Raw genomic sequence first — 15,577 nt, 5'->3', positions numbered from 1 at the left:
AGCTTCCTAGCATTGCCAGTGGAGAATCTTTAATTTTTCTTTCCAAGCCTAGGTTAGCTTGTCAGATCACAGATCTATGCTAATCTACATAGTTGGGCTATAGTTGGTTTATGATGTTCTTGCTCCCTTGTCAAGGCTGAAATAACACCACCTTCTTGGGGGAACTCACCTGTCATGATAAAATAGCATGTTGATTACATCTTTGAAGAGGTCAGGCTGCTTGGGAGAATAGAAGCCATTGTTAATTTGATCAATGGCCAGCTTCAGCTCTGGAAGTGCCTCGTAATATTCTTTTGCGTTGTATCTGTGGGATGGGGGTGAGGTAAGAAGAAAGTTCTGTTAGTGTTTGTGATTAGCAATACACTAGACACCACATCAGCTATGAAAAATGCATTCAGAAATACTAAATTGTATAGAACTCATTATAAAGTTCAATATGGGTATCAATAATATTTGACTAGATCCTGACATTTCTCCCTCCCACCCTCCACACTTAACATTGATTAGTTCCTTGTAAATGAAGGCATTGATAGTAGATTAAAAAAAAAAATTCTAGTCCCAGAGCAATAGTCTAGTCTAGAAGACAGTAAGGTTCATTTCAAAGCAGACTTTATGGCTCTAAATAAGCATCATGTTAAGTTAGCCAGCTGCTTTTGGACCCTCAGATCCCCAGATTTGTTGCTACCGAGTTAAAATTTACTTCCCAGGGTCAGGAAGTATACCCGACAACCCCCAAATGCTGTGATCCCTGTCGTTCCTTTGGGCAGCACTTTTTTTTTATCCAGGTTAATAAACCTGGCTAATAAATCTATCCATATTCTAAGAGAAACTATTCCTGGGTGCTTCTGTACACCCGTACCTACCCTCTCCTACATTTTAGTTCATCTGTTTGCAGTCTTAAAGGAGCAATCTTAAATCATAGGCAAAAACTGGTTCACCTTTTGATCAAGTTAAAAATCACAGGATGCAGAGAAGTGGCCAGCTCATCAGGCCCGCTCTGCAATGGCTGATACTGAAGAGCAACAACCCCGTGCACCTGGGCCCAAGGTCCTTTAACTTTAACTTGCTGGGTTTCATTAGACTAGTGGTTCTCAACCTTGGCTGCACATTAGAATCACCTGGGAATATTTTTATTTATTTATTTTTTAATCTTTAAATTCTTTATTAGTTAAGGAACTACAAATGTGTCATTCCCCCCCGCCCCCATTAAAATCCTGATTTCTGGGCCTCATCCTCGGGAAATTCTGTTTCTTTGTTACTAATGATGAGGCCCAGAAATCAGGATTTTAAAAAGATTCCCAGGTGATTCTAATGTGCAGCTAAGGTTGAGAACCACTGCATTAGACTAATCCATGGCCAGGAGGCTCCTCTGACTCTTGGGAGATGTCTGCCGCCACATTTCCTGTGACTCAGCCTGAGTGGGATACCTGGGTGGGCAGGGACCCTCGTGGGAGAGCTGTTCTCTCACCCTTTCTTGTCCAAAGCAGCTACATCATCTATCCTCATGCCAAAGATGAACAGGTTCTCTTCCCCGGCTTCCTCTGCCATTTCCACGTTGGCCCCATCCATGGTCCCGATGGTCAGGGCCCCATTCAGCATGAACTTCATATTGCCTGTCCCTGAGGCTTCAGTGCCTGCGGTGGAAATCTGCTCCGACAGATCTGTGGCTGGGATGACTGCAAGACAGGCATGTTAAAATGAGTGATTCTGACTCTAGATCTGCTTCTATTTCATCTAAGAATTTATGTAGCTGGCCTGCTTTGATCACTAAAGTAGTACATGTCATCAAGATAAACATTCAAATGGTGAAGGACAGATCTCACTCTTCCCCAGGGCTCAGACAACCACTTTTGTCTTTTTTTTTTTAATTGATTTCAGAGAGGAAAGGGGAGGGAGAGAGACAGAAACATCAATGATGAGAAAGAATCATTGATCGGCTGTCTCCTGCACACCCCACACTGGGGGCAGAGCCCGCAATCTGGGCAAATGCCCTGAATGGGAATCAAACCGTAACCTCATGGTTCATAGGGATGCAAAAGTCACCAACTGGGCCACTTTTGCCCATTTTTGATGTGCTATCTTGGTGGTTATGGCCACAGTGCTAAATAACTATATGCTTATCCTACTCTTTCTTGGTCTATAAACTTCAAACAGCATCTATTGACTCTGCTATGAAAGTTGACCCATTTCTCTTCTCCCTTCCAAATTTTGTCATGGTTTTATTTTTATTTCATCTTCTTTATAATTTTAACTAATATATTGGAACTTCTCTTTCTAGATCCTTAAAACTCAGAGTCTCTCCTGACCCTTCTTTTGCAATCGGAGGAGAAAGGATTGTTTGTATTCCTACCACTTCTCCTCACCCTTCTTCCACTTTCACAGCAAGGAAATGAGCCACATGCAACTGAGGTGTGTTTAGGGCAGGGGTCCTCAAACTACAGCCTGCAGGCCACATGCAAATACAAATATTGTATTTGTTCCCGTTTTGTTTTTTTACTTCAAAATAAGATATGTGCAGTGTGCATAGGAATTTGTTGATAGTTTTTTTTTTTAAACTATAGTCCGGCCCTCCAACGGTCTGAGGGACAGTGAACTGGCCCCCTGTTTAAAAAGTTTGAGGACCCCTGGAAGGGCCAGACACCAAGCCTCTGAGCTTTCAGCCTGATTTACACAAATTAGTGCAGCCTGCAGTCCTCCCACCCTCTTTTCTACAAAGGTTGGGACTGACTCTGCTTTAGTTTCAGAGCTTATTTGTGGATTAGGTATATGTTCATTTGCATATGGAACCTGGTTCCTTTTCCTTCATGCAGACAGTTCTTAAACAGTAACAGCAGAGGACCCACAAACACCTCAAAAAGAGAAAGATCCCTTTTCAATGCAGGAAACAGGTCAATACACAGTTGGCATTTGAATGTGGATGGCGCTTTGTATGTGATGCAAATAGCAAAGGTCCCAGTGGTAGAGAAAGGGATGTTGGCTTCTAGCCAGTCTGATTGTCCCCACATGGAAACTCAACGCTTGATCTCTGAGGGCCCATCTGAGGCACAGCTAAGCCTCGTGCTCCGGCAGCCTGACGTCTGTCCTCATTCCCTGTTGCCACATGAACAAACGAAGTGACCAGAGGATTATCTGGGGGCTGGGGAGCTGGGATCCTATTGCAAAACTGGGGCTGGGAACTGAAGATCTTCTCTTTCTTTTGTAGAGCAGTCTGCGCTTTACCAAAACCTCAGGGCTGCTTCCTCAACCCCCAGCTCTGACTAGCTGGGAGGAAAACAAATGTATACCGCGATACTGTGACATGTACACTGTGATACTGACTCTGGGGACAGCAATCTCATTGTCAGTTGGGTCATCTTAAAAGCTCTTCGCTTAGGCTCTTACTCTGCCCGGCGACACCTTCTACCCCCAGCTCCTGGCTCCCTGAGCTCAGCTGCCCCATTTTTCCATATCTTGCCATCGCTTCCTAGCATTTGCCCTGGCCTCCCATGGTTTGCAATGAGGGCACTACCTTTTTCAGCAAGAGACACTCTGTAGTTCTCCAAGAAGATGACTTTCAACTTGTTTCCAACCATGGGGTCATTGTTTACCACCTCTGCCACGGACGTGATGAGCTTTATGATCATTTTGGCCATGTGGTATCCCGGGGCAGCCTTGGGGAAGAACGTGGAACACACTGACGGAATGCGGCCACGAGGAAGTGGAGAAATGGCAAGAGATTAGCGCCCCCACGTCCCCAGTGAACAAAATCAACTTACTTTGCCACCAATTATAACTGTTCTGGGCACGAACAACTTCTTAGGGTCTTTCTTAATGCCTGAAAAAGATGGAGAAGTGGGTGGAGCAGGGGATGGATGATGGCCGGGGTGGATGATGGCCGGGGTGGCGAGGCCCCGGGGTGCTGCTTCCGCCCCGGGGCACCTGGCGGCTACAGGGCCGACTCACGGTTGTACATGGTGATCACGTGCAGGCAGTTCAGGAGCTGCCGCTTGTACTCGTGGATCCTCTTCACGTGCACGTCAAACATGGAGGCGGGGTTGATCTTCACTTTGTACTCCTTCTCCAGGAACTGGGAGAACTTCAGCTTGTTCTCCTGTTGAGACAGTGCCCGGGCAGGAGCCCTTTTGATGGGGAAGCATCAGGTCCCGCTTTAAAAACTGGCGCACAAACCCGCAAAGCACGTGCGGGGCAGGAGCCCACCCCGCGTCTCACCTGCTTCACGTTGGAAATCTCGCGGAGGAAGACGTCGTCCCCCAGGAAGCCGTGCAGCTTCGTCAGCTGGCTCAGGTCCCTCACGTAGTCTTCCCCGATTTTCTTTCCGTTTAAAGGAAGAGGCGGCGTTAATCAGGGGTGGCAGTCAGGCCCAAGTGCGCAGCTTCTGCCCCTGTGGTGCGTGCTCACTCAGCTACCACGGGACAGCTCACCTCCACACGAGACGCAGAACGGCTCCCCTCGGAGAAGAGGCTAGGCCTGCTGTGTGGGAAGGACACCTGGCAGGAATCTTAAACGTCGTCTCAGGGGTATTGCGTTAAAAGCGGGGAATCTACCTGAAGAGGCTGGCAAAGGCCCCAGGTTCCACTAGTTATTTATATGGCCTCGGTTATCCTCTTTTACTAAATAGCGTTACCAACTTCCATCTGTGTGTCGTATGAATACTGTTGGCCAGGACCAGGTACAGAATGGGCCGGGGCCCTTGATCAAAATTGAGGCTTTCAAGGTGACGGCAGCAGAGAATGAAGTCAAGCACACAGCCTCATGGGACTGCACAGGCCACGTGCTGATGAAGCCGGCCCTGCTACGGACTGTATTTGCAAATTGTAAGTGCACGCATGCCTCTTGCATTCCAGTCGGATCTCCCTCCCTCTCTCCCTCCCCCTCTCCGCACTTCCCCGTTACCTCTGCAATTAACTCTGCAAGCCCCGGGTTGCAGAGTAAGAGCCAGCGCCTTGGAGTGATCCCATTGGTTTTATTCTGAAACTTGTCTGGTTCTAGCTCACTGAAGTCCTTGAATCTGGGGACAGAAGAGACACACCACTGAGTCTGGCTGAAATAGGTTCCTGCATGCAGGATGAAGTTCAGAGTTATATTCAAAGAGTCACGTGTTGGCTGAGAAAGATTAAATAAAGGAGGAGGGAGAAGCAAAGAGCACCTATGGGTGTCATTCTAAATAGAAATCCATTTGCGATTCAAAATAATTACAAGGAAAATTCCAAATCTAATCACCTCCATATGATTTTCTGGCACCAACATTTAACCAGACTTTTCAACAGAATAATTTTAGCTTTGGTCTCCTATATCTAGAATTAGGATGGTTCATAGAGGAAGGGCCTTTTCTCACGAAAAAAATACTTTAAAACATTTTGTCGGGGTCGTTCCTCCTCCAAAGCAACCCTGAGTTTACTCGCACTGCTCCATTCACGGAGCAGCGTCGGGCCCGCCGCCCTGGGGCTGGAAGCTCACACTTGGGTCTTCACGATGTCCGAGTGGATTTTGGCCACGCCATTCACAGCATGGGAGCCCACAATGCAGAGGTGGGCCATGTTGATCCTCTTGCCTCCTTCCTCTTCGATCAGGGACATCCTTCTCAGACGGTCAACATCTTTAGGAAACAAGGCTGCGATTTTCTAGCCAAAGGAAGAGAAAGGCCTCACTGGTCACTCAGGTTTAAAGCAACCTTGGGATAATGTTGTTCACTTTCCAACCAAAATTTTTGACAGAGTGAATATAAAACCTCATTCCCACAGAGAGGGGCTGGTTAGCCTTTGGGAGATGCCATCCCTTTTTTTTAGTACTATCAAAAAGATGTCTTTAACAGAGTCCCACCCAGACTTGGATACTTAAAAAAAATATATATATTTTTATTGATTTCAGAGAGGAAGGGAAAGGGAGAGAGAGAGAGAAACATCAATGATGAGAGAGAATCATTGATTGGCCGCCTCCTGCACACCCCTCACTGGGGATCCAGCCCACAGCCTGGGCATGTGCCCTTGACCAGAATCGAACCCGGGACCCTTTAGTCCTCAGGCCAACCCTCTATCCACTGAGCCAAACCAGCTAGGGCTTGGATACTTTTGATGTATCAATGATTGAAAGACATCAATCACTGGTCTTTCAATCTTTAGGTCTGAAGTTTGGAAAGGGGGAACTCCGAAGCCAGCCCAAACCTCTCAAGATCTCATTGTCATGACACTCTCAGAATGACTTACATCTAAATGCTTCTGATTTATCTCATAAATGATTTGCAAGTGTCGAGGAAGCAGCTTCTCCACCAGCTCTACAGGCCAGCGCTCCAGGGCTTCTGGGAGCACGGTGTGGTTGGTGTACGCGAAGGTCTTCCGGGTGATCTCCCATGCCTGCGGGAAAGCGAGGGCTGAGCGGCTTTCCTCTGCCAGGAAGGCTGCCCTGCCTGTCACACCCCTTCACACAGCAAACATTTCCTCAATCCCCACCCATTTATAGCAGGGCAATTCATTTGCAAGAGGACAACTCCATCTGCTTGTACACAGTTACACACTCTTGATTGCACTCGATTCCTGAATGGTCCAGAGAGTGGGAATATGTTTTTGGGGTACCAAAGGGCAGCTAGTTCTAAAATGCATTGATAAAACATAAGACGGCATGTTAATAAATCTTCTCTACTATTCGACTGTGTCTTTATTCATTTTTAAAAACATTGATTAAAAAAATATATGCATTTTTATTGATTTCAGAGAGGAAGAGAGAGGGAGAGAGAGACAGAAACATCAATGATGAGAATGATCAATAGACTGCCTCCTGCACACCCCCTCCTGGGGATTGAGCCGCAACCCAGGCCTTGACCAGAATGTAACCCAGGACCCTTCAGTCTGCAGGCCAACGCTCTATCCATTGAGCCAAACTAGCTAGGGCTGTCTTTATTTATTAAATAAACAACAATTGAAGAATAAAAACTTAAGTAATATTGTGAGACGGTATAAAGTATGTTTAAAATACTGACTTCCAAAGCAATGGGACACTTTCAATGAGCTGTATCCTAGGGTTAGAGAGCTTAATCTAAAACGCTTTTAGACACAAAAACGGTAAGTTCCATTAGGAATGTACTTGTTCATTTCTTAGTCTAACTCCCTGTGAAGTAGTAAAGATGGAGAAATGTCAGCACCAGAGTGAGGTTTACCTCTAACTAGTGACGTCAGCAACCATAACTTATTTTAAAAAAATCACAAAAGGAGCTTTTTGCAAAATCTCCCAACCACAGATATTTTGATTAATTGAAGGGAAAAGAAGCCAAATTATCCAGACCTTGGACCAGGGCAATTTTTCAATATCCACAAAAATCCTCATCAGCTCAGGGATGGCGAGTGCGGGGTGAGTGTCATTCAGCTGGATCGCAACCTGTGTGGAGGAAGACATCAAGGTGAAGGCGACGGTGGCCCAGGTCTGGCTTCCTTGACCTCATCCCTGCTGGGCAAAGGCCAAATGAAATGCCAACCTTCCCTGGAATGCTTTAGCATGCATTACCTACTCAACTGATTTAGCACTGAAACAGAGGAGTAAATTGATAGGAAGTCCTCTTCCCCTCAGTTGTCCCCCCTGGGTTCACGGACTGAATACTTGCCTGGTCTGGAAAGGCATCAAACGCAGTTCCAGCACGATCCTCGGAGCCAAACTTGGAGGCTTTGAAGCGTCGGATGACATCTTGCAAGGTGGCGGCCACCACAAAGTACTCCTGCTTCAATCTGAGCTCCTTCCCTTCAAAAAACTTCAAGCCAGAGAGAAGAGTGAGTGGCTCACAGTGTTAGGTGTGGCCAAACCTTGATTGGTGTCTCTGCCCAGAGAACTTTAAGGCTAAAGCCCATTGGACATCGGGTGGAAGATGGCTGATGGGACACCAAGCACTAGCCTTTGCTCTTTCCTGAAACTCCATTGAAATGACAGTAAGAGAATGTTTAAAAGGCTGCTGATAAAGAATGACGGGAATGCGAGAGGAGACAACAGCAACAACTTTTTAGAAGCTGAAAACGGGTGAGTGATAACTGAGCCAGTAGACCTAGGATGGGTGAATCCTGACTGGGTATCGGAAAAGAGCCAAAAAGCAACTCGATTAATACACCACAGCCCCCAAAGGAGCAGGAAACGACAGCACTGGGTCTCCTTAGGAAGTAGGGGTGAAAATGCAGTAAAAGGTTAGTTGAGAGCCTGTCCAAGAAGCAGTAGCTCAGACCTCATCCCAGTTCCCTCAGCTGAGCAGTTTCCTTTCTCAACCGAAGCAGAAGCTGTTGGTGTTTCTGTGGAGATGGTCAAACAGGGTCTCTGGACTGGTGGGCAGCAGGCATAGGTGAAGGCAGGTACCACCCCCTACTGAAAATGTGAAGAAGGGAGTCAAAGGAAAGTTTATGTACTGACTGTTGAGACACTCAGTGTTCTCCTCTCAACCAAATTTTAGAACACAGGCAGTCAATGTTAGTTCTACCAGGAAAGTCTTCTCTAGGGAATCTGACCAGCCAAGAGGGAGCACAGACACTGACAGGAGGTGCTCCCCAGGAAATGGCCCCACCAGATGACAACAGAGTGGAGCCCAAACAGACCAACCCCACCCAAGTGTACAGAGCTACCCCAAAGCTTGTGGGTACCCTTCCTTAAACTTTAATGGGCAACTAAGAATCATTAGATATCTAAGAAAATTTTGTAAAAGAATGCTAGAGGTCAAAATAAACAAGCAAAAGCCAACTCAGAGTACACAGAGATTAGAAAAAGGAATATTATAAGAATACTATCAATATCCTCAGATTAGAAAAGATAGTGTATTCAAGAAAATATCTAGAGAAAAAAAAGATTACTCAGAAATTAAAACATGATAGTCAAAATAAAAAAAAAAAACCCACAATAAAAGGACCGGAAGAGAGTTGTGATCACCCAGAAAATGGAGCAAGAAGACAAAGAAATGATAAATAGAAGAAAAAAGGTAAGAAAACTACAGAACTAGTTGAGGATGTTCAATAGTTCCAGACCATTTCTCAGAGAACTGCAGTGCTGTGTTCCCAGACTAAAAGGGTAACCAGGCTCCATGGGTGAAAACAGACTCACACCAAGCAACCCTCCCCAGAGCTAGTACAGTTGGAAGTAGGTGGTTGAGGAAAGGAGAGGTTGGAAGAAGGCGGAGTAGGGTAATATATGTATTACCCTACTACAAGCTTCAAAGGGGAAAAGAGCACGATTCAAACAAAAGATCAGGAACCAGAATTGCATCAACTGTCATTTCAAAATTGAAGAAAAAAGAAAAAAGAATCAGAATTGCACTGTACTTCCCAGCAATACCGAAAACTAGAAGACAACATCAACAAAAAAATGTGAGTGTTCTACATCCAGGCAAACTATCGAAGTGAGGGCAGGAGAAGACACTCTCCGATATTCAAGGTCTCAAAAAAATTTGACCTTACATCCATCCTTTCCCAGGAAGCCCCTGGAGCATATGTACTACCAAAACAAGGTAGAAACAAACAAAGAAAAAGAAATACATGAACACAAATGACCCCAGAAACTCAGTGAGCACAGGACGCCTCAGAATAACGGAAAGAAGACCCTGAGATGACAGGGAAGCCGTCAACTGGGAGAGATCCAGAGAAGGCTTTTCAAAAAGACCGAGTTAACAGAATGCCTCCTGTGTCTGAATGTATCCAGAGGACATGTCTGCAACTGAGGGACAGTGAAGGATAAATTAAGGAAAAGTACTCAGAAACCCAAGCAAACAAACAATGACTATCAACTCCAAGAAAAACAAAAACATTTTAAGGAAAGAAAAAATAATCATTATATGATGACACACACAGGCATAGATAGATCAGCATCCTGGAGCCTTTGTATGGTCATAATAATTTAAACACTGATTAAGGAGCCAGTGAAAATTACTATGTAATTATGTGGAGAGAACAGGGGTAGGAAATATGTGTGTGTGTGGTGAGGTGGGAGTGTATGGGAGGGAGTGAGCTATATTCTCATGTTCAATTTCACAATTGTGAAATGGGCAAACCAAGAAGAAACAGCTTGTTATTAGAAACTAGAGAGGGGCCCAGTGCACGAAATTTGTGCACTTGGGAGGGTTCCTCAGCCTGGCCTGCACCCTCTCACAGTCCTGGAGCCATCAGTTGGACATCCTTAGCACTGCCGTGGAGGTGGGAGAGGCTCCTGCCACCACTGCTGCGATCACCAGCTGTGAGCCCAGCTCAGGGCTTCTGGCTGAGCGGCACTCCCCCTGTGGGAGCGCACTGACCACCAGGGGGCAGCTCCTGCATTGAGAATCTGCCCCCTGGTGGTCAGTGCGCATCACAGCGACTGGTTATGCTGCCTTTCGGTTGATTTGCATAGTGGTCTTTTATTATATAGGATATGGAGGTAAGAATCCAGTAGGGTAATTAGAAGCAAGGGATGTAGTTGTGTCTGGGAAGTGGGAAATGGAAGACTATGTTCTTATATAGGCCTCACAGAATGTTTTTCTCTTTAAACTATGTGCACGTGTAACTTTGACAAAAATTTAAAAACCAAATTAAAAATTAAAAGTTATTAATAGGAAACTGGATTGATATCACCAATAAGAACTTATAGGATTTGGAATTTAAAAAAATTCTTTTAGTACTCTTTTATATTGCTAACATTTTATTTTCTAATGGCATGTATCATGGCAAAAATTATAATGAGATCATTCTTCTTTTTTTAAAAAAAGCATTATAAATCTATCCAAAATGAATTTAAACCTTTCTTGAGTTAGGGAATTTTTAATATCCTAGAAATAAAATGATTAAACATAATCACTGACGTCAAGAAGTTCAAATTAGTGGGGAAAGAGAGAGATGTGTAAACAAGGCTTTAAATAAAATGTGATGATTAAAAAATTAATGTTATATTTTATTATATACACAGTACTTTGGGAACCTGGGTACTCAGGTAATTTTTTTATCTGAGCCCAGAAAGATAAGCTGGATTTGTCAGATGTGCACAGGGGCCAGAGTAATCATTACAGGCAGAGGCAGCCTGGCAAAGGCATTCAGGTGAGAAGAACAGGCAGGGCAAACTGTCCTGCACATCTGATACCTCATTGCTGGGGCAGGATCATGGAAGGTGCGTCAGAGAACTCACGGCCGTATTAATGAAGACCTTAGAGAGCATATCTAAGATTCTGTACTTCTCTTAGGTGATCAGAAGCCTTTAAAAAGCTTTAAGCAAGAAAAAAAAAATCTAACTTGTTGCAGAGGGAGGACAGATTCTTGGGAAGAATCTTGTCTGGACTATGGTATGGCCAAGTTGGGGAGAAGGAATGAGTTTTGTTCTTGTAATTACAGTACAAAAATGATGTATTACTTGTACTTAAAACAAGCATAACCTGGAGAGCTACCTTTTACTCAGTGAATTTAGTCAACTTTGCACCTCATACTTAGTATATGCTGTCAATTGCTATAGATGATTGTTTCTAAATAAAGTTAAGTTTGGTCCTTACTGAAGACAGGAGGATGAAGGTCAAGTCCCTTCCAGTGAACCAATCAGGATAGCCCCAGGCTTGGAACGAGTCTTACTTTAATTGACCGTGAACTAGAACAACCTTTTGCTTTTGGATCGGAGATTTCTCTGAAATGTACAGAAGTCACAGTTTTTTTCCCAAAGGAAAAAAAATAACATACACCATAAAGTTCTTGAAAAGGCTGCAGCAAACTTAATCCTCCTTAGAGACTGTGGTTTAACACCAAGTGGACATCTGGCCATAAGGATCATTTATGTCCTGGTCCCCAAATAGTTTTGTGCCATCATTTTTGAGCAGAGTACTAATTTGGTTGCTTCTGAGATTATTATTTTTTAAATAAAAATCATTATAGCTTCAAGAAAATGATTTTACCCATGTAGAAGTTAGGGCTAAGTATATTTAAACCAAATAAGAATCCATAGCAGTCATCTGAGATCCAGCTCCAAGTGTTTGCTTGCTTGTTTGTTTGTTTTTTTAGCTAAGCTGTTCTTAATGTAAAATTAGGAAAAAGTTTAGAGAGATGAATAAATTGCATAAACAAGTGTTTGCTCCTGGGTCAGCTCCAAGGTCCATGACGCCACTCCACCGGGGTCAGAGGGCCGGAAGGGCCCGACATTAGGGGAAGAGGCCAGGCAGGAAACCTCCAGGGACTCTGATGTGTGAAATTTCTGTTCGGAAAGCAAGCAGTGCTTCAACTAATCTTTTATATCCAGGTCTGTTTTGAAATACATGTACAGAACTTCCAATCAGTCATGGGGTCACTGATCAAGGGCAAAATACCAATTCTGGCTTCACACACTGCACACATTTGTTTTCCTGACTTGGATGGGAAGGGGAAGTCTAGACAATTCAGATGGAGATTATTTTGCATTGAAGACACAAAATCAATATTAAAGCCCTTTACGAAGGCTACTGAACAGGTGCTTCCAAAATAAGCTGCTTCTGTTTCCCCGAGAAAGCAAGCTCGATCACTCACATTATCATTGGGATAGAGCACCCGGGAGATGTTCTCGGCCAGATTTCGGTCCAGCACGGCCTGAATGTAGTCTCCAACGTTAACTGGGTGGAACAATAGTAAAATGAATAAGTAGACAAGCCAGCCACTATTATCAAAGGCCCTTGACCTCACCTGATGTTTGCTGTGTATCATGTGGGATTTCTAAAATTCCTAAAAATTCAAAAGGATTTCAATAAACCTTTACGCTGTGATCCATATGAAAGTCTAAGAAGGCCAGACTTTAAAAATCTCCTCCATACCTGCTCCTCCACAGGGCTGCTTAGTCACTGAAAAAATTCCGATCAGAAACTCAAGGCTTTCTTTCTCAAGCTCAATTTGGTTCTAACTGGCAATCATCAAAAAGAAACCACTGTGTCCTAGACTCCAAGATCCTTGCTTTGTGCCATCTTTCTAGAACAGAGTACTAAATTGCTTCTGAGATAAAAAAGATTAAGCACACATACAAAGGAACAGAGCCCGTGCTGTACTCACAGTCTTGGAGGTTAAAGTCGTTGGGCGCCCGAGCAGACCAGAGGCGCATGGTGTTGACGGTGTTATTCATATACCCAGGCACTGGGGTGTCATACGGCAGGGCCAGGACCACCTGTGGGATTAACCAAAGTAGTTGCTCACTGCTTCCCAACTGTGATGACGTAGACTGAACGAGGCTGGGAGATGGCAACTGGAATTCTGTTCCTGGCTCTATCACTAACTCAAATTGTGTGAGGCCTAAACCAAGACAAGGGTCCTAGGGCTGGGCCAGGGGTGGGGACAGTAACTAGGGGCCATTGTGGATCCTCCTCCCATTGGAACAATCTGGAAGGCTGGAACCATCCAGACCCATGGTCCTTGGTGTCATTTCCATGTTGACTTCTCTTGGGTGTCCCTTGCCTTGATCTGAGTACACATCTTTTATGTTTCAGATCAAGCCACTGCTCTAAGAATAAATTATGATGTGCAAACAAAGTGACAAGTGTGACTCTGTACCCATTAAAAAACAGTAATCAGGAAGTTTAGTGTAGGTTATTCAATGGCCTGATTTCACATATGGTAAGAATCAACGGAATAGGAAATTTATGAAGACAGGTTACATATGATGTTTAAAATGCTATGTTAGTTTTTTCCTAGTTTCACGAAGAAGTTATTTCAGTGACCTAACAAAGCAACTGCTAATTAGCAGAGGTAGGTCTGAGAAGTAAGCTTTGGAAAATCTAGCTCAATCTTTGTGACACTCATTGAAATAGAGGACAGGGAGATGTGCTGTGTTTCATGTGGATTTAAAATCTATTGGGAAAAGATTCCTTTCTGTTCCCTGCCTTATCAGAGTCAAGCTCTAAGGGAGAGGGATGGCAGATGGATTGAATGGGAGGATGCTATAGATCATTCAGTGCAATCCACTTGTTTGGACTTGAGGAGAACGAGGCTGCGAGAGAAGTGACTTGTCCAAGGTCACAGTCAGTGGCAGGGTTGAAATGCAAACACAAATCTCTTTAATTGAGTCTGATGAATTATGAATGAATGAAGCATGACAGCCTATATCAATCAATCATACATATTCAGTCACACTTTCATGAACGCCCTGACCGCGAAGTAATAAATCCCTCTTCTCTGAGTATCCTTCACTAGGCAATAAAGGTCTCGGGTGACCTTTAAAGCAAGCTGTGATCAATCAGGAAAGGTTGTTTACAGAGTGGGGTGAGTCTGGGTTCAAACACGGTTTGTCTTTCTGACCCTTGAGGCATCACTGAGGCATCTGGGGAAGCACGTGGCTCAGATGTCCCTTTAGAGAACTTCAGGCAGAGCTGCCACCTCTGGGCGCCAACGCAGGCCGTGCTTTCTCTGGGATGCTACCACTGTGGCGAATGAGAGCTGGGACTCCTCCCATGAGTAACCTTAACCTCAGGCGCCATCAGCCTGGCCACCTGCTCAGAGCTGCACTGCTGTCTGAGGCTCTTCCTGAAAACCCCCTTCTTTCCCCCTTTATTCTTGTAAAGTGTCGCACCTCCTCCTGCTCCCCCTCCTCTTTATCTCTCACAGGCCTTTCCCCAATATATCGCATCCACTTCTAATTCTCGCTGGGTCTGCTTCCCAGAGGACCTGAACTGACACAGAGTGAACGGCTCAGCACTGGCAGCTGCACACAGCATGCGCGCTCCGTGTCTGCCTCACGCTCTCTGACCCTTCCAGCCCCAAATCGGGGCTGGTCAGTGGTGGCTTGCATACCAAAGTTCTGTACTGTGTGGGCCACTCACCTTATTCACATCTGCCCCATAACCGTGCCTTTGTGGGCACAGAAAGCCCGCTCTCCCTAATTAAATTTCTGGATGTATTATGAAAATGTCTAGAGTTGCTTTGTAAGTACAAGTTGGCTCAACAGTGGGGCCTGCAGTGCAAACAGGTGATTCCAGGTTTGATTGTGTAAAACTGCACATATTTAAACAGATCAGAAGTCACTGGGAGTTTTAGACACCACATCTATACCAAACACATGCTAGTTTACTACCAAATACATGTAGGAATTCTTTGGATATATTAACAATTGATTTGTTTGCAGCTCTCTGGATCATATTTGTAACCAATTGCAACTTAGCTTGTTGTCTGTTTAACTGAAATATAAAAAAGAAACTACCTTAAAAATCACAGTATTAGTTTATTCCCTGTATCATCATGCTATGACCTATTTTTAGCTTCTAATCTGTTATTTCATAGGCTGAATAAACTCAGGTTTAGGTAGGAAAACCCTTTTTAAAAAGTATTATTTTTCTGAACTGTGACTAGCTCTTACATGAATTAGCAGAGCAGACCATTGGTTTAAAAAGTCAGCTGCAAAATGGGTCTAGGTGCTTCTAAGACAAAGTGAAGCCTTTATTAATGGAGAATAATCCACAACCAACAATATCAATATAGTATGTCCTAGGGTTACGTCGGAGATCCGTTCCTACGGTGTGACGTAACGCGATTTTTGCGGTAAGTTGGAACCCATCTACATAAGCACCTACGTCACTCACATGGAGCACATACACAGCAGTAATGAAGTAAGACAGTAAAAAAAAAAAAATTAAAAGGTAGATAACAATTCCTTACCTTTACTTGTG

The 15,577-nt window shown here is 44.3% G+C and overlaps 1 protein-coding gene across 1 annotated transcript in view; it reads right to left on the bottom strand.

The window, feature by feature from the left end:
- Positions 1 to 15,577, bottom strand: part of PYGL (glycogen phosphorylase L) — a 41,641-nt gene that overhangs the window by 4,506 nt on the left and 21,558 nt on the right. Inside the window, exons 6-18 of the mRNA XM_059696172.1 lie at positions 12,975 to 13,086; positions 12,462 to 12,544; positions 7,592 to 7,735; positions 7,276 to 7,368; positions 6,204 to 6,350; positions 5,458 to 5,621; positions 4,894 to 5,008; positions 4,210 to 4,311; positions 3,943 to 4,090; positions 3,756 to 3,814; positions 3,509 to 3,650; positions 1,469 to 1,676; positions 170 to 304 (exon numbers count right to left, since the gene is read on the bottom strand). Coding sequence (XP_059552155.1) covers positions 170 to 304; positions 1,469 to 1,676; positions 3,509 to 3,650; positions 3,756 to 3,814; positions 3,943 to 4,090; positions 4,210 to 4,311; positions 4,894 to 5,008; positions 5,458 to 5,621; positions 6,204 to 6,350; positions 7,276 to 7,368; positions 7,592 to 7,735; positions 12,462 to 12,544; positions 12,975 to 13,086 — 1,652 coding nt within the window. The remainder of the gene's footprint in view (positions 1 to 169; positions 305 to 1,468; positions 1,677 to 3,508; positions 3,651 to 3,755; positions 3,815 to 3,942; positions 4,091 to 4,209; positions 4,312 to 4,893; positions 5,009 to 5,457; positions 5,622 to 6,203; positions 6,351 to 7,275; positions 7,369 to 7,591; positions 7,736 to 12,461; positions 12,545 to 12,974; positions 13,087 to 15,577) is intronic.

This window comes from Myotis daubentonii, chromosome 1, assembly GCF_963259705.1.
Source record: "Myotis daubentonii chromosome 1, mMyoDau2.1, whole genome shotgun sequence".
Lineage (NCBI taxonomy): Eukaryota > Metazoa > Chordata > Mammalia > Chiroptera > Vespertilionidae > Myotis > Myotis daubentonii.
The sequence above is the reverse complement of the archived record's forward strand: the minus strand, read 5'-3'. Positions and strand labels throughout refer to the sequence as shown.